The sequence below is a fragment of the Hippopotamus amphibius genome, chromosome 13 (assembly GCF_030028045.1).
Source record: "Hippopotamus amphibius kiboko isolate mHipAmp2 chromosome 13, mHipAmp2.hap2, whole genome shotgun sequence".
NCBI classification, from domain to species: domain Eukaryota; kingdom Metazoa; phylum Chordata; class Mammalia; order Artiodactyla; family Hippopotamidae; genus Hippopotamus; species Hippopotamus amphibius.
The window spans coordinates 601,979-618,980 of NC_080198.1; the positions used below are offsets into that span (position 1 = coordinate 601,979).

General features: G+C 67.1%; 1 protein-coding gene across 1 annotated transcript in view; it reads left to right on the forward strand.

Annotated features, from left to right (window-relative positions):
• PLXNA1 (plexin A1) overlaps positions 1-13,691 on the forward strand; it is a 41,630-nt gene extending 27,939 nt beyond the window's left edge. The window contains exons 22-32 of the mRNA XM_057704526.1: positions 740-996; positions 1,353-1,419; positions 6,119-6,265; positions 6,390-6,549; positions 7,106-7,209; positions 7,362-7,458; positions 7,790-7,980; positions 8,067-8,236; positions 9,406-9,618; positions 9,693-9,843; positions 10,725-13,691. Coding sequence (XP_057560509.1) covers positions 740-996; positions 1,353-1,419; positions 6,119-6,265; positions 6,390-6,549; positions 7,106-7,209; positions 7,362-7,458; positions 7,790-7,980; positions 8,067-8,236; positions 9,406-9,618; positions 9,693-9,843; positions 10,725-10,820 — 1,653 coding nt within the window. The 3' untranslated portion in view covers positions 10,821-13,691. The remainder of the gene's footprint in view (positions 1-739; positions 997-1,352; positions 1,420-6,118; positions 6,266-6,389; positions 6,550-7,105; positions 7,210-7,361; positions 7,459-7,789; positions 7,981-8,066; positions 8,237-9,405; positions 9,619-9,692; positions 9,844-10,724) is intronic.
• The last annotated feature ends 3,311 nt before the right edge of the window (positions 13,692-17,002 follow it).

Below are 17,002 nucleotides of genomic sequence, written 5' to 3' on the forward strand. Positions count from 1 at the left end.
GCCCAACCCAGCTCCTGGGGGGCCCAGGGTGCCGAGCTTCACTGGGCGGGGGCTGCTGGGGGGGGTGGGCTGGCCCCACGTCCTGCAGGGCTCCCCAGGGGCCGGCCGGGAGCCCAGGCCACCCGGCCCCAGCTCGGACGGGCAGGGGCTCGGCGAGTCTGCTCTGTCGTGCTCTCTGGGTGGGGCGTCCTGTCCCGCACCCCCACGTGGCTGTGGTGGTGGGACGTTCCCTCTTGAGCTGCATCTCAGTGGGCCTTCCTGTCAGGCTGGCTCGGGCCCAGGGCCCCCCAGGCTGCTCGCGGCCCGCTTGTTTTCCGGGACGGGTGCCACGCAGGCGGAGCCCTGGAATCCCCCGTACCTGCATTCCATCCCCGTTCCCCACCTCTGTGCTGTACCGCCCCGACAAGCCTGCCCTGTCTGGGCTTCGGTGTCCTTGTGAAGTGGGGAGGGTGGTTTCTGCGTTGGTGCTGGCTGTGAGGGCCTGTGGACGGGTCCTCCTGGTGCCCCGTGGACGAGCGGGGCTTCCTCTGAGCTGCTGGAGTGGGCCGCACAAACAGCAGGCCCCACTTCTGCAGCCCGCCACCGCTGGGCCCCAGGTCCCTGCCTGCAGTGGGCTCCTCGGGCAGCTGCCAGGCCACGTCCATTCCGCCAGGACCGCGGGGGCCCCCAGGCCCGCCCGGCCCCTCGGCCAGAAGGGGCTGGTGCCCCCTGAGGTCCGAGCAGGCCTGCCGCCCCCCAGGTGCAGGCCAACGTGGAGAAGTCGCTGACGCTGTTCGGGCAGCTGCTGACCAAGAAGCACTTCCTGCTGACCTTCATCCGCACGCTGGAGGCCCAGCGAAGCTTCTCCATGCGGGACCGTGGCAACGTGGCCTCACTCATCATGACGGCCCTGCAGGGCGAGATGGAGTACGCCACGGGCGTGCTCAAGCAGCTGCTGTCCGACCTCATTGAGAAGAACCTGGAGAGCAAGAACCACCCGAAGCTGCTGCTGCGCCGGTGAGGCCCCGCCCGCCCTTGTGCCCGCGTGCCCGCCTGCCCCTGCGCGCTACAGCTGCGCTCTGTGCCCGCCTGCCCCTGCGCGCTACACCTGTGCCCTGTGCCCGCCTGCCCCTGCAGCGGTGCACCCCCGTGCCCGGCTGGCCCGGCCCACATGCTGCTGCAGCAGCTCTGGGACCCACCCCAGGGTGTGCCTTGTCTGGACCTCTGGGGTCAGGCCTGCGTCTTTGCTCTCTGACACCTGCTGTGAGGCCAAGGCCTGAGCTTGGCCCTGGGGAGGGTGGGATGGCAGGGTGGGGGTGTGGATGGGCCTGGTGGTGGGACTGAGGCTGCCTCTGTGCGTGTTCTGTTCCCAGGACCGAGTCGGTGGCAGAGAAGATGCTGACCAACTGGTTCACCTTCCTCCTGTACAAATTCCTCAAGGTGGGTGGCCGCGAGGGGCCCCGGGCAGGGGTGTGAGGCGGTGGGGTCTCAGCCGAGAGGCGTGGAGGAGCTGGGACCTTGGCATGACTGCCCCTGGGCCACACATCCATCCGTTGGCTTCTTCCCTGCCTCCCCTGGAGGCCGCCCTGCTCTCACTCGGCCGCCGAGGCGGGGTAGACGCCAGCAGCCACGTGTGGCTGAGCTGGGTGGGGGTCTGGGCCCCGGCGGGCTCGTGTGGTGCCCGTGGCCCAGACCCGAGGTCAGGGGGAGCACCTGGGCAGAGGCGTCTGTGTGTCCAGCGCCCGGTGGCGGGCCAGCCTAAGGAGGTGCCCTGTTGTGAGGACGGGGCGGCTGCCTGGGCTTACTCTGCTGTTGCCCGGAAGATGCCCACTCAGGCTGGGGGAGCCCCCAACCCCAGCAGACAGGCCCTGGGGAGCCAGGCTACTCTCAGGATGGGGTGCAGCCCGAGGGCCGGCTAGATGTGGGTCCAGGTGGACTCTGTTGGGACCGTGAGCAGCTAGAACCAGGGGGTGGTCAGGCCCAGGTGTGTGTCTGGCTCCCCTCGACGAGCCCTAAGGCTTGGCAGCCGGGCCTGGTCCTTGCACGGAGGCCCTAGGTCAGCGCTCACGGCGGACGGGGGCGCGGGGCGTGGAGCCTCGTGGCGGGCGGCCCGGGTCCAGTCTTCTCTGTGGTGGCCATGTGGCCGCGGAGCCTCAGCTCCCGGCAGGTGTCCCGAGCTGGGGACACCGGTGGGGCTTTCTGTCCTCCGTGCAGGACGCTGAGCCCGGCCGCTGCGGCACACAGGGCTCAGGACAGCCCTGCCTGGCTGAGGGGTGCAGGCTGGAAGTGGGGCAGGTGAGAAAGGGCGGGGCGTCCACGGCGGCATGAGAGTGTGGGCGGGCCGCGAGGTGTGAGGGCAGGGCGGGGGGAAGCCAGGCGCGGACCGAAGGCCCTGAGCTGGGCGCGAGGTGCAGAGAGGCTCGTCCGCGGGCAGTGGGGCTCGTCCAGCGGGCGGTGGCACCGTGATGCCCGGTGCGTGAGGGCGCTGTCGTCGTGCGGGAGGGTGGTGGCAACAGGGCTGTGCGCGTCCTGTGAGATGCAGTTGTATGCAGACGCGACGCGGTCACGTGCTTGTCCAGTCGGTTGTGTGAACCTGGAGGAGGGGTTCCGCGAAGCGCAGCGTGATGACTGTGAGAGCCCGGGCCCAGCGTGTTCTGTGGACGCCGGGTGCGTGGCGCGGGCCGAGGCTGAGGGTGCTGGGCTGGGGGCACTGCCCACGGGGCGGGTGGGACAGTGGATGGAGGAGAGAGGCCAGGCTCGGCCACGGGGACAGGACGGAGGGAAGCCTGGAGGGAAGGGGGGAGTGCCGAGGGCCTGCGGCAGAGCCGCCCCCAGCACCCGTCGTCCCTGGCAGCATCCAGGCCAGGAGGCTGAGCAGGGGCGGGTGTGCACACTCTCAGTGCAGACGAGGAAGCACACCGGGCAGGGAGACGGCCTGGCTGCACCACTGCCCACGTGGCTCCAGCAGGGGACCTGGCACTGGCCACTGGGCGCTTTGTGCCGCAGACTGACAGCGTGTGTGCGTGTGTGCGTTGGATAGACTTTATTTTATAACAGGTTTATGTTTATGACAGACTTCAGTAGAAGGTACAGAGATTTCCCAGGTATTCTCTGCTCCCCCCCCACGCCCCCCCCCAGAGTGGTCCGTTTGTCACAGCTGATGAACCTGTACCAACATCAGTGTCACCCAGAGTTCATGGTTTGCCCTGCGGCTCTCCTTGGTGGTGTGTGTTCTGTGGGTTTGGACAAGTGTATAATGTCACGTTTCTACCAGGATGATGTCATACAGCTCGTTGTCACTGCCCTAAAAACCCTCATGCCTCCTTCCCCAGCCCTGGAAAAACAGCTGTCTTTTTGCCGTGTCCATGGGTTTGCCTTTTCCAGGATGTCCTACGGTTGGGTTTGTGCAGTGTGCAGCTTTCTCAGATTGTCTTCTTTCACTTGGTAACACGCGGTTAAGGTCCCTCATGTCTCCTCGTGGTTTAGCAGCTCCTTTCTTTTTAGTGAGCTACAAGCTGTTTTTCAACAACCCAGATGCTTCTCATCCCTTGTTCTCTTTAGTAAAGAAAGTTAACTGGAAAGGTAGTCCGTGCCCATCATAGTACCCCAATGGCCGGGTGAGCCCCACCCAAAGTTCTGGAGGTAATGACCATCTGGTGTGTGTCCCCAGGCTGGTTTCTGAACTGGACCAGAGATCTGTAAACAGACTGCTTGTGACGATAAGAGGAAATCCTAGCGTCGTACCTTTTCTTTGGTGTGGGGTTTTTCCTCTTTGGTGCCATGCATTTTGCACGGCACCGTGCATCCCCCACTGTAGCCATCTTTGCAGGTCAAGACGGAGGCAGGTGTCCCATTCTTTTTAATGGCTGCATCATGTTCCTTAATGTGGGTGTCAGGGGAGCTTGAATCTTCCCCCAGACAGTCCTGCAGCTGACATCCGGGTCCAGGGACCTTTGCTTGCCGTGTCACTGCTCAGGGGGGTTTCAGAAGAGTGATGTGATCAGTCTCATTTTTCACCTGAATATGTGCTGCCAGGTTGTCCTGCAAGAGAGGCTGCCCCAGTTCAGTGTGTGAGTCTTACCTGCCCAAGCCATGGACAGCACCTGCCCCCACCGTCCTTTCTGTTCTTGCTGACTGCTCAGTGCGTTGGCAGCTGGTGCTGTAGTCTGTGTTGCTTTAATACGTTGTCATCTTTCATGTGTTTGATCAGCCACTTTTATTTTTGTTTTGAATTGTATATTTTTATCTTGTGCCTGTTTTGGGGTGGGTTGTTTCTTTTTGAACAGTAAGAGAATTTTAAAGTTTTCTGTCGTTTATAACTCCTGTGTTATGCCGAGGAATGGTTTCTGTTAGTATGTGGTGTGAGGTAGGGATCTCATTTGATTCTTTTTCCCAAATGGAGAGGCACTTGTTCTAACGTGTATCAAACAGCCTGTACGGGTGTCATTTTCCCACGTGGGGATTCACTGGCTGTTCCTGCACGTTTCTCCTGGCTGGGACTGGGAGGCACCGGGGTCATGCTCCTCCTCCCTGTGCGGGGACAGGCCCAGCGGGTAAGGGCTGGGTTCTGGGCCTTCCCGTCTCCGAGCCTCTCTGCTCCTTGGCTCTTGCTTTGCAGCATCGGGACAGGCCTGTGGGAGTGCTTCAGAGCCTGCCGGCCAGCCGAACATAAACACCCGCTCAGCCTGCGCCTTTTGTGAGGACGCTTGGCTTTTAAGGACCCGCTGCTTTAGCGGTAGGCTGACCTGGGTTTGAATCCTGGCTGCTCATGATTTGCTGTGCAGCCTCATCCTCTGACCTTGTGAGATGCCCCTCTTCCTCTGAAAGGAGCAAGTCGCCGGGGGTCCCTCCACGTGGCACTTGCACCGAGGTCATCCTCCTTGGGTGACCAGAGCTGTTAACGGCGGTGCCTCTGTCCTGGCAGATGTAGCGTGGCCGCGTTTGCAGATGAGACAGTTTCACAGGCGGGCACGTTGTTGGAGGCTCTCGGGGTGGCCCGAGCTCACATCTGCTCGCTTTACTTACTGTAGGTGCTAAGGAGCTGCCTGAGGGCCTGGTTATGGGAGGGCCTGGGGCCTGGGGGCTAGCCGTTGCCTGCTCGGGCCACGCTCACAAGCGAGCTCCACAGGGCTGCCGGGACCAGAGAGGCCTGTGCCCGGCTCAGGTGGGCACGCCGCAGTGCGCGGCACACAGCAGCTCGGGCACTGCAGTCCGGGCAGCCCTCCTCCCACGGCTGTTTGTGCACGGTGTTTGCTGTCCAGCGGCTTCTGTAGAACCCCCTACGCACCTGCTCTTTGCTGGGCACTGGGGATGTAACAGGAGGGGCCAGACACGCCCTGGCCTGCAAGCAGCTTCTGCTCCCGAACAAGACCGGTTAAGAGGGCAGTAGAGCCTGCAAACGCAACTGGCTCCCCGAGGGCCCTTTGGGCCAGTGTCCTCGGCCCAGGGTCAGGGAGAGCCTTTCCAACAAAGGGACGTCGGGTGGGGTCTGGAGGGGGTAGTGAAGACGTGAGGGGGAGAGTTCTGGTTGTAGGGGTAGCAGGTGCAAAGGCCCTGAGGTGGGGGTGCGGGTGCAGTCAGAGACGGGTAGTGCAGATCTTCCTCGGGTGCCCGGGCGCCACCCTGCCAGCCTCCTGCCCTGGGTCAGCGCGTCCGCACCTGTGATTGTGTCGGCCACGTGCTCTGGAGTAGCCAAGTGGGGGCAGCCCCTCCTGCAGGCAGGTCCCAGCCGAGGGGGCCCTGACCTCCAATAGATGACGGTCACACTCGGTGTTGTGGCCCCCTGGGCCGTGGGGACAGGACCGGAGCCTGGGTCTCTTCTGCGTGCAGCACAGGCTGCCCTGGGCAGAGGGTGGGGCCGGGGCAGTGGTCCTGCTGAGGCCTGAGCCGGTGGGAGGCTTCAGGCGGGTCCACTGGCCTTGGTCCTCCCCGGCCCCCTTGCTGGGCGTTTTCCCCTAGGATTTTCATGCCCATTTTCATGGGGATGGATTGCCGTCACGTGGTCTGTTCACGCTTCCTTGGGCTTTGGAACCAGGGTTCTCGACCTTGGCCGTGTTGCCCTTTCTCCTTCCGGGGGCCGGGGCGGTGGCGGGGGAGCCCGCGTGTCCTGCGCGGCCTGACGCCCGCCCGCCGCCCGCAGGAGTGCGCCGGGGAGCCGCTCTTCATGCTCTACTGCGCCATCAAGCAGCAGATGGAGAAGGGCCCCATCGACGCCATCACGGGCGAGGCGCGCTACTCCCTGAGTGAGGACAAGCTCATCCGCCAGCAGATCGACTACAAGACGCTGGTGAGACCGCCCGCGCCCCGCCCCGCCCCTCACTCCCTGGAGCCCCGCCCCGCCTTGCGCCCCCCCCCCGTGCCCCGCCCCGCCCAGGGGGGAGGGGCTGACGCCGCGCCCTCCCGCCCCGCAGACCCTGAACTGCGTGAACCCCGAGAACGAGAACGCGCCCGAGGTGCCGGTGAAGGGGCTCAACTGCGACACGGTGACGCAGGTCAAAGAGAAGCTGCTGGACGCCGTGTACAAGGGCGTGCCCTATTCCCAGCGGCCCAAGGCCGGGGACATGGACCTGGGTGAGCCCGGGAGGGGCCCCGGCCGGGAGGGCTGGAGGGAAGCGGGGGACCCGCCTGAGTCCTGGGCCGCTCCCGGTGCTGGAGGCAGGGTCGGGGAGGCGGGGGGGCCCTCGGAGCTGGGGGGCTCCCGAGCAGGGGCACGGGGTGGGGGAGGGGCACCTGCTGAGTGGGGCGGGCCGGCGGGGAGGGCCCGTCCGGGCCGGTCTGGTCCCTTGGTGGACGAAGCTGGGGCTGCGAGGGAGGGGGGCCTCGGTGCCAGGCCAGGAGGCTGGCCCAGAGCTCCTGAACGCGGGCGAACCCCATGGGGCCGGGCCCCCCATGGGGCGGGGCGCGCAGGGGGCTGCCAGAGGGGCCGGGCGGCAGCAGGGGTGCAGGGCTTCTGCTGGGGGCTGGGGGCTGGGGGCTGGGGGCTGGGAGGGCGGGCGGGCCCGGCCTGGCCCTCTGCTGCTCGGCCTTCACGCCGGGCCCCCTGGGAGCCCGCCCCAGGCTTGTGCGGAGGCAGGGAGCAGGCAGCACCTGCCGGCGCCCGGCCCTCCAGCGCACCCCTCCCCCGCAGAGTGGCGCCAGGGCCGCATGGCCCGCATCATCCTGCAGGACGAGGACGTCACCACCAAGATCGACAACGACTGGAAGAGGCTCAACACGCTGGCGCACTACCAGGTGACCCCCAGCCCCTGCCGGCGCGCGCGCTCCGCCGCGACCGGCCAGGCTGCAGGAGGAGAAGGCCTGGCCACGTGCTGTGGGGGAGACAGCCCAGGGGAGACACCAGGCCTGGGTGCCGGGTCCTGCATCACCCGGCCCTCTGCCCGCAGGTGACGGACGGGTCCTCGGTGGCCCTGGTGCCCAAGCAGACGTCCGCCTACAACATCTCCAACTCGTCCACCTTCACCAAGTCGCTCAGCAGATACGGTGAGGGCCGGCGGGGGCAGAGGGCCGGCGGGGCGGCGGGCAGGCCACTCCCCGGGACAGGACGCTGCGCTGGGCGCCATTGCGGCCGCCGGGACGGCTCGGTCGTGGCCGGCCCCTGGGACACTTGGCCTTTCCCTGGGCAGCACAGGCCCCTCACAGCCATCACACACGCCTTCCCCAGGCCCCACCGTCCCCAGAAACTCGGGGGGGTGGGGACCGATGACCCCAGTGTTCAGATGAGGAAACGGAGGCTCAGGCAGGGGAGCTGTCTGCCCGAGGCCGCAGCCGGCCGGGCTGGGGGACGCGGCTGCTGACGGCACGGCGCCCGCAGAGAGCATGCTGCGCACGGCCAGCAGCCCCGACAGCCTGCGCTCGCGCACGCCCATGATCACGCCCGACCTGGAGAGCGGCACCAAGCTGTGGCACCTGGTCAAGAACCACGACCACCTGGACCAGCGCGAGGGCGACCGTGGCAGCAAGATGGTCTCGGAGATCTACCTGACCCGGCTGCTGGCCACCAAGGTGGGCGGGGCGGGCCACACGGGCTGGGGCTGGGGCTGGGGCTGGGGCTGGGGCGGCCCCTGGAGCTGTGCCCCCCCCGCCCGCAGGGCACGCTGCAGAAGTTCGTGGACGACCTCTTCGAGACCATCTTCAGCACGGCGCACCGGGGCTCGGCCCTGCCGCTGGCCATCAAGTACATGTTCGACTTCCTGGACGAGCAGGCCGACCAGCACCAGATCCACGACGCGGACGTGCGCCACACCTGGAAGAGCAACTGGTACCGGCGGGGTGGGGCGGGGGGTGCGGGCGGGCGGGCGGGGCCGAGGTCGTCTGTGGAGCAGGGAGCCTGGACCTGCGGGGCCCTGGGAGACCGCCCGGTTCACTGCCCCGGTCTACAGCCGGTCCCTCTCCACGTGGGCCTCCCTGACTCGGCCGTCGGGGGGCATCCGCTGCCCAGCGTGTGGTACCCCTGCTCGGTGTGCACGGCTGTGTGCAGGTGTGTGGGCTTCTGCGTGAGAAGCAGGCTGAGCGGGCCGGGCCCGTGCTCTGCCGGCTGTAGCGGTAAGGGCGACCGTGGCAGCAAACACTCTTGGGTCTCAGTGCCACCCCCCCACCCCCCAGGGCCGGTAGCCATTGCTGGGTTTGGCTTTTATCTCCAGAGCTGAGCGTGACCCTTGGCAGGGTCTGCCTGCTCCTTAAAAGCTCTGTGCCCCCGGCCCCTGGCCTCTTCCTCCCCGGGCCCTGACCCCTCCCTGCTCCCCAAGCCTGGGATGCAGCCCGGGTCCTCCCTGAGTGAGCCCACCCTGGGCCTCCAGCTCTATGTGTGCTGCCCATGGACCTCGAGGGGGTCCACGGGGCACCAGGGGAAGGCACCGTCACATAGGCTAGCATCGTCCAGGGCGCTTTTCTGGGGTGGTGAAAAGTTCTAGGTTTGTGCCGTTCACGTGGCCGTGACTAGCAGTATTTGGCATAATGGGTACATCCGAGAACCTGAATTTTTAACTGTATTTGATTTTAACTTAAATAGTGACCTGTGGCTAAGAGGCTGTTGATGGCCCAGCAGGTGGCTGTCGTAAAGGTGGCATTTGGGGTCAGAGGTCAGCTGTCGGTGGGGCCGCACCTCCTGGAGCCCTCCCTGGTCTTGGTACCAGGACGCGTGGGGATCTGGCCCGGCTCTGAGCAAGCATGCGGGCCTGGAGGACTGCGGCCGTGCACAGTGGGTGCCCAAGGGTGACAGTGCCTCTGGACGTGCACAGCTCACCCCGGGGACGTGGGGGGGGGGGGGGGCGGGCAGCAGGAGCCACCCTCGCTCACTGCCTGGCTCTCTGGGCCCGCCTGCCTGGCTGCATGGAGACCCGCGGTCACCGTGAAGGCCGGAGCCGGGAGGACAGCAAGGCCGCAGGCTGGCCCCTGGCACCCGCCTGACCGGCACCCGCCTGCCTGCAGCCTGCCCCTGCGCTTCTGGGTGAACGTGATCAAGAACCCGCAGTTCGTGTTCGACATCCACAAGAGCAGTATCACGGACGCCTGCCTGTCGGTGGTGGCCCAGACCTTCATGGACTCCTGCTCCACGTCCGAGCACAAGCTGGGCAAGGACTCGCCCTCCAACAAGCTGCTCTACGCCAAGGACATCCCCAACTACAAGAGCTGGGTGGAGAGGTGGGGGCGCGGGCCGGGGCCCGGGCGGGTGGTGGGGCCGGGGCCCAGCTCACGCACCCGCCTGCCCGCGGCAGGTACTACGCCGACATCGCCAAGATGCCCGCCATCAGCGACCAGGACATGAGCGCGTACCTGGCTGAGCAGTCGCGGCTGCACCTGAGCCAGTTCAACAGCATGAGTGCCCTGCACGAGATCTACTCCTACATCACCAAGTACAAGGACGAGGTGAGCTCCCCGGCCGCGCGGGCGGGCAGGCAGGCAATGCGCCGGGCCCTGCTGCTTGACGGGCCTGGGCGCGTCTCCGGGGCCGGGCACAGGCCATCCCCACCCTGGAGCCAGCCGTGCACGGCGTGGGGCTTCTCGGAGATGCCGGGGACGGAGGACGGGTTCGTAGGGCTGCACTGGACGACAGAGCCACAGGGCTGGGGAGGCAGGACAGGCGTGGCCAGAGGCCAGGCCCGGCTGCAGAACCACGGAGGCCACCAGGCTGAATCAGAGCCTGCTGGGAGGAGGGGGAGGCGGGGTCGTCACTGGCTGTGCAGGCTTCAGGGGGCTTGAGCTTTTCCCGAGGGAGACAGCTCTTGGGGTTCAGAGAGAGAGCCTGACTGCCAGATGCTGGGGGCAGGGAAGGCAGGGGTTGTGGCTGGGCTGCCAGAGCCCAAGGGGTCAGGAACCGGCTGAGCTTTCTGTGTGGGTTTGCAAGGATGGAGCGGTGAGGTCAGAGCATGGGGGGTGGCAGCCGAGCGGGAGGACCCTCCGCGGAGCCTGGAGGAGGCAGCCCCCGGGGGGAGCCCCGAGCAGGGAGGGGGCCGGGCTGGGCCCCAGGGCCGACAGGCGGAGGCCGCAGGGCGGGGTGTGAAGGCCGGGCCCTGGGGGTGGGGGGCTGTGGGTCTCCCGAGGGGCTCTGCTGCGAGTGACGCAGGTGTGTGGGGCGGGGTGGGGGCGGAGATGGCTGGGGGGCGCGTGCGGGGTGGGGGCGCGTGCGGGGTGGGGGCGCGGGGCGGGCCCTGAGCCCCGCCTTGGTGTTTGGAGGGGTGGGGGGAGTGGAGCCCGTGGGGCGGGGCCTGGGAGTGGGAGGGACGAGCCGGCTCGGCCCCGCCCCGCAGATGCTGACGGCGCTGGAGAAGGACGAGCAGGCGCGGAGGCAGCGGCTGCGGAGCAGGCTGGAGCAGGTGGTGGACACCATGGCCCTGAGCGGCTGAGCCGCCGCGGCGGGAGTGGCGTGAGAGGGCCCCCGGGGGGCCCCTGGGCGGCGGCCAGAGCTGGGGGGGTCCGCGGAGGCCCAGCCGTGCCGGGTGCCCTGCGCCGGGGCCGGGTGTGCGGTCCTGTCCCCTGGCCTCCCCGTCCCCTTCCCGCCTGTGGAGGTCCCGGTTCTGAACTGGTGTGGGTGAGACGGTGCCCGCCGCACTCTCCGTGCCCAGAGTGCTGCCCACGGGGTGGGAGCCCCGGTGTGACCAGGGCCTTCTCGGGCCAGTAGGGTGACTGCGGAGGCCCCGGGGCGAGGCGGAGCCCTCCGGGAGGGAGAGGCCGGTCTGCCGAGGTCAGCGGGGCCGGCCCGGGGGCTGGGAGGGGTCCGCCACTGCGCCGGCTTCCTGGGCAGAGTCTGAGAGCCGGGGCCTGGCTGCAGGCCTGGGTGGGGAGACAGAACGGCCGTCGCCACCCGCCTGCCACGTGCCGCTGCACCGCCGCCACCGTCCTCCGATTCACCGCGTGCTCTCCGCGGCCGAGGCCGGAGCGCCCCGTCGACCTCGCCCAGGGAGAGGCCCCCGGCTCCCTCCTATGGAGGGGCTGCAGGACGGCTCCACGCGGGGCCCAAGTGACTTCCGGGAGGACCGGGATCCCGTCTGTCCTCAGGGCTGTGCCTCGGGGAGCCGCGGGGGCCGGGGGCTCCGGGGCTTGAGCGCACGTCCCCCTTATTTATTCCCCGCCCCGGGCTGAGCTCTCGGCCGTGGAGGTCCCTTCTCCCCCGCCGCGGCTTCCGTCTGGCCCCTCGGCGGCGTGCCGGCCCCTTGGGGGGGGGGGGGGACGACGTCTGGGGGGCGTTGCTCGCCTCGCAGGGGAGCGAGGGGTTCCTGCTGTGCTCTGCTCGGGCGGCCGGGGCTGTGGGGGCCTCGGGCCACACCCACGGGGCTGGCTGAGAGCAGGACGCCGTGACCGGAGGGCCTAGAGACAGGGTCTGCCCACCCGGCCCTCGGTGAGCGAGAGAACACGTTTTTAATTAAAGAACCTGTAGATATATATACATATATATATATATATATATGTGGCTCTAGCCTGTCTCCAGCCCCAGTGGGGTCCTGTATAGTTTATTGGAGGAGGAGCGGTTTCACAGCTTAGGTAAGAGTTGAGGCAGCGGGAGAGCCGTACCCAGTGGCCGTGGAGACCGCGGCCGGGGCCTCCCTGCCGGCGCACCCCGACGCCCCTGCCCTCAGCCCGCAGGTCGTCCTGTTTCCGTCTTGACGTGAGAAGGAGAGGCCTCCGCGGGCCGAGAGCTCCCTGGACGCGGGCGTGGGCTCCTGCATGACTGTACTAGCGTGTAGTCTGACTTGATCTTTTTAAAACTGCAAGTGTTGGATAGTAGAGATTGTTAGGCCCTTTTTTTCATGCTTTTTAATTAAGGAGTCACTCGTGAAGGCAGTGGCTCGTCCCCTTTTCAATTCACTTTTTTGACGGTACTCCAGATTCCCACGGACTTTAAGGGACAGCTAACTGTGGCCGGCCCTGTGCCCCCGGCCCCCCGGCCCGCGTCCTCCCACGAGCAGCGTGAGCCAGAGCGCACGTCTCCGTCCGCGGAGGAGCTGCTCCCTTGCGGGAGGAGGGGGTGAAATCTGCCACCTCCTGACTCAGGAAGCTCCTGGAAGTGGGGAGCAGGGGGTCCCTGGGCCCCGTGGGCGCTGAGCAGGGCTTGGGCCCCCCGCGCGGTGATGTCCAGCGGGAGCTCAGGCTGGGTGGGCACTGGCCGGGCCTGGGTTCTCTCCGGGGTCCGTCCCCACGCGGGTCTCACTCCCCCCGAGTCTTCCCTGAAGCTGCTTCCGATCGAAGCCCCCGTTCTTCCGGCCCCCGCTCGGGTCGAGGGGCCCCTGTGCCGCCCGCTCCAGAATCCAGTCCCAGCCCCGCTTCCTGGGGCCTCCCCGGCCCCCGTGCTCGCCCCGTGGCTGGCGGTGATGACGGTGGTGACGCAGGAGGGGGGGCGCCCCCTGCCCTGCCGGGCGTGCAGCCCTGGAGCGCGTGCGGGGGTCAGGTGCAAGCACTTTAGCGCTGTCTGTTTACACACGAGCCGATCGCTGACCTGAGCCTGCTGTCCACCCAGCAGCACGGCCGCACCATCCTCCCCCGGGGCTGGAGTCAGGCCGAGTCCTCCCCACACGTCCCCACGGTCCTCCCACCTCCGTCGTGCCCAGCGCCACCTCCCTGTCCTCCTGCCAGGCGTTGCGACCCCAGACTCTGGCTCCGGCCTCAGGGCGGCCCGAGCACGGGGTGGGAGGCCTGCTCTGTGCAGGAGGGTGGTCCCAGGCCCCCCTGCAGTCCCAGGGCCGGGGCTGTGCCCGGATGCCGCCCCCGCCCCCCGCCCTGGACCCCCCTGCCGCCCTCGCCCGCACGCGTCTCAGGAGCGCCAGGGGCGGCGCGGCCTCGGTCGGAGCCTGGCCTCTCCATATACCTCGCGCTTGTCCGCACGCCCTGACCCGGGCCCGGCCCCCGGGAGAGGGCCCCTCCCCGCTCTGCCCGTGCGGAGCGAGCCCCACCTGGCTCTCCCCCCAGTGCTGGAGCCGCGGGCTCACGCCGTTGGTGCTACACAAGCTAGAATAGATATATTTAGAGAGAGAGAGATATTTTTAAGACAAAGCCCGCAATTAGCTGTCCTTTAATGCCGCAGAGACCCCACCCAAGAGACGCGCGATCGATCGCTCCGTGGCCTGAGCGGCCCCCCTGCCGCCGCCTCTCCGCGGGGCGCTGTGGCTCACGGGGTCAGCTTGCAGGTTGTGTAAATACACGGCTGTTTCCTATTTTACTGTCTCGGATTTAGTACTTGTAAATACACACACGTTAAGGAGAGAGTAAACATTTTTGCTAAAGCTCACGGCTCTGGGTTCTCCTTGCTGGGGCGGGGGACGGGTGGGGACCCCGCGGCCTGCAGCACTGCACGCGTGTCCCGCCCTCCCCTGGGAGCGCTGTCTCCCGTGCGGCCGGGGCTCCCGCCCTCAGGGCGTGGCCTGTGCGTCAGGGCCTCTCGGGACCCCGGGCGCAGATGTCCTGCCGCCGGCGTCTCGGGGCCCAGGCTGGGGGGCCCAGCATCGCAGAGGGCCTGTGTGCTGGCCCGCCACCAGGAGACCGTCCGCGGAGACTGGAAACAGGCTGCAGGCCCCACCCGAGGGTCCTGTGCACCTGGCCCCACGCAGTGTGTGCTCAGGTCCCCTGCGTGTTCTGCCTCGGCTCAGAGCCGGGGGTCCCTGGGGACCCTCTGAAACTCCCGAGGGCCTGAGGCGGCCTGGACGTCGGTCTGGGTCCCCACGCTGAGCAGCAGGACCTGGGCTGCATGCCCCGGGTTTTCCGGCCGGGCGCTCCCCACGGGGAGCCTTGCAGCTGGGGGGGCCCGGTTCGGGCAGTGCCGGCCTCTGCAGCACAGACCCATCCGTCCATCCCGTGAAGGTTTCGGCAGGCGGTTTCCTGACGTGACGGAGGAGGTGTTGGTGCTGCCGCTGCCCCACCGTGAGGCTCTGGGCGGCGCCCCGTCCCTGGGCTGTTTCCTCGCCAGGGCCCAACAGGGAGGGCCGTTCCTGCCCGGTGGGGTGGGCGGGACGGGCATCAGAGGGGCGACGGCGGGAGAGGCAGGCCTGGATCTGGACGAGGACGGACGTGGTGGACTCCAGAGGGCGGCCCTGGCCGTGACGAGGCTGATGGCCCACTCGTGGTTCAGCCACGGTCGTGGCCGGTGGACCGGTGTGGACTTCACGGCGACCCAGACAGGACGCCGAGGGCACGGTGGGGAGCGGCCTCGCAGGGCTGAAACGGGGAGGCCCCCAGTGGAGCCCGGCGGCGCTCCAGCCTGCCTTCTGCGGTGTCTCCAGCCCGAGCGCTCTGACAGCGGGCCGTAAATCATCAGCAGTATCTCCGGCTGCAGACGGGCCCATCCTGACAGCCGGGCTGCGGGCGCGCGCTCAGCGCCAGGCTCCATGACTAAAGGAATCGGTGTAATCAGCATGAAATTGCATCGGAAACAAATTTAGCAAACACGGTCCCGTTTGGGGTGTGACGTGGCCTGTTCCCACAGCTCCCTCCCCTCCAGCTTTCCAGCACAATCAGCCCTGCCTCAATTACCCTCGTTAGGCTGCCGAAGGCGTCACCTCCACCAGCCTGAGAGCAGGCGCTCGTCCCCGGGCGCAGTCAGCGCTCACGGCCATCAAGCGTGATTACGCAGGGGGCGCGGTGCGGAAGGCGCCTCTGGATTGCCGTGCGCACGGGCTCCTCCAGGCTGTTAGCCATCGGTTGCCAGGGCTCTGGGCAGGGCACGGGCTGGGGTGTCTGGGCGGCAGGGGCGAGGCCGGCTGACAGTCCAGCATGTTGGGCTGAGGCCTCTGTGCCACGCTCTGCGCTTAGCCCTGGCAGTGGGGTGGCAGACAGAGCACAGACTCTGAGCGGGGGTAAAATAACGGGCACGGCTAGGTAGCCCCAGGCGACTGCAGAGGGGCTGTGTGGTGGCCGCCAGCAGGACAAGTGGAGGAGCAGTGGCACGGAGACCTGAGAGGGAACCGTTTTCCCCCGGGCGGGGGTGACCCGGATGTGCTCCCTTAGCACGTGTGGGCAGCGTGAGGCCAAGGACGGTCCACACGGAGAGGGGCCCAGGCTGCGACCGGAGCAGAGGCTGCTCTAGGCTCCTTGGGGAGCAGGGAGGGAGGGCGGGCTCTCATTTGCACGCGGAGGCTGTGGGACTGGAGGCCCCGAGGCCACGTGGGAGGCTCCGGCAGGGGCCCTGGCCCTGCAGCACCCCGCTGGGCCCTGCTGGAGACCCCGCAGCCTGCCAGGTGAGGTTGCTTCATGGCACGTGTGGCCTTTCGGAGAACAGCTGGGCGGAGCTTCGGGACTTGTTCTGACCGTGGGGGTGTCGGTGGAAGGTGGCTGGGTCACATCTGCGCTGCGCTTGGGGTGAGGGTTCCAGAGAGCAGGGCCACCTGCCCGCCTGCACTGGGCGTGTGGCGTGAGCTTGTGCAGGACACAGACGTGTGGGGAACTGTTGTTTGTACGACACTGGCTGTTACAAGCTGGTAGCATTCAGGACACAGGAGGACCTGGGGAAGAGCTGTCAGTGGTGGAGGCACGGTGCAGGCCCAGATGGTCCACCAGCTCACCTGGCGTCTAATTGTGTAGTTGGAGAAACCGGCTTTTCAGGCATCGCTGCTGCCCGGGCTGAAGACCGCCCGGGGCACGTGCGCGCTCGGACGCCTCCCTGTTTATTTTTAGTGGATGAACGTCTTTTCCTTCTCTAACTCCATGTCGTTGTCAAAATTAGTGTTTGCATCTTTGCATCGCCCCAGTTGTCTCAGAACTGCGTTTTCCCAGGTGGTTTGCTGAAAGAGGCCCCCTCGGCCCTGTATTCTCATCATCTCAGGCCCGGGGTCACAGGCTCCGAGGTGCCGGTTACCACGCTCCTTGGCCCTCGGGGCCGTGGTCAGCGGCCCTGGGTGGCCTTGGCCTCTCCCTCCACGGGTCCTTCCAGCTGCCTCGGAACTTCCTTTAGATACACTTTTCCCGCTCTAACTCAAAGACATATTTAAAGGGAAACTTTACCGCATCAGTGGATAACCAGTATTGCCTGCCATCAATAAAAAACGACTGTAAAGATAATACGATGCAAGGAAAAATAATACGAAACCCTACCAACCAGCAGCTGTACACGCGAGGGTCCCACGTGCCGGCCCCGCCCCCCCCGCCCCCGGCAGCCCGAGGGGAGGGGTTCCGGCCCCCCCAGGCCTCCTTGCGTGCCCCAAACAGGGCCCACGCACAGAGGACTCGGGGCCGCCAGCAGCCTGAACCGGAGTCGGGGAGAGGTGGTGGGTGGGTGGGTGCGGAGCAGAGGCGAGCGGGGTTGGCGGCACCTGCGTCTCCTGCAGCCCGCACTGAGGACGCCTGTGGGGCCGTGCAGTGCGCGACCTGGACAGCCGTACAGGGCAGCCTGGCGTGGCTGCGGCACTCCCACCGGAGGCCGGGAGAGGGACAGGCTCCAGCTTCCTAGTGCCTGGAAGCCCTGTCGGCCTTGCCGCAGGCCCCACCACCGTCCCGGGAAGAAGGAAGAGGGTGGAAGAGCTCTGTGAGGGAGCTGAACTGTGACCTGCACTTACCGTTTTCTCAAAAGAGACGGTTTAAGTACCACCAGATCGAGACATCTGAA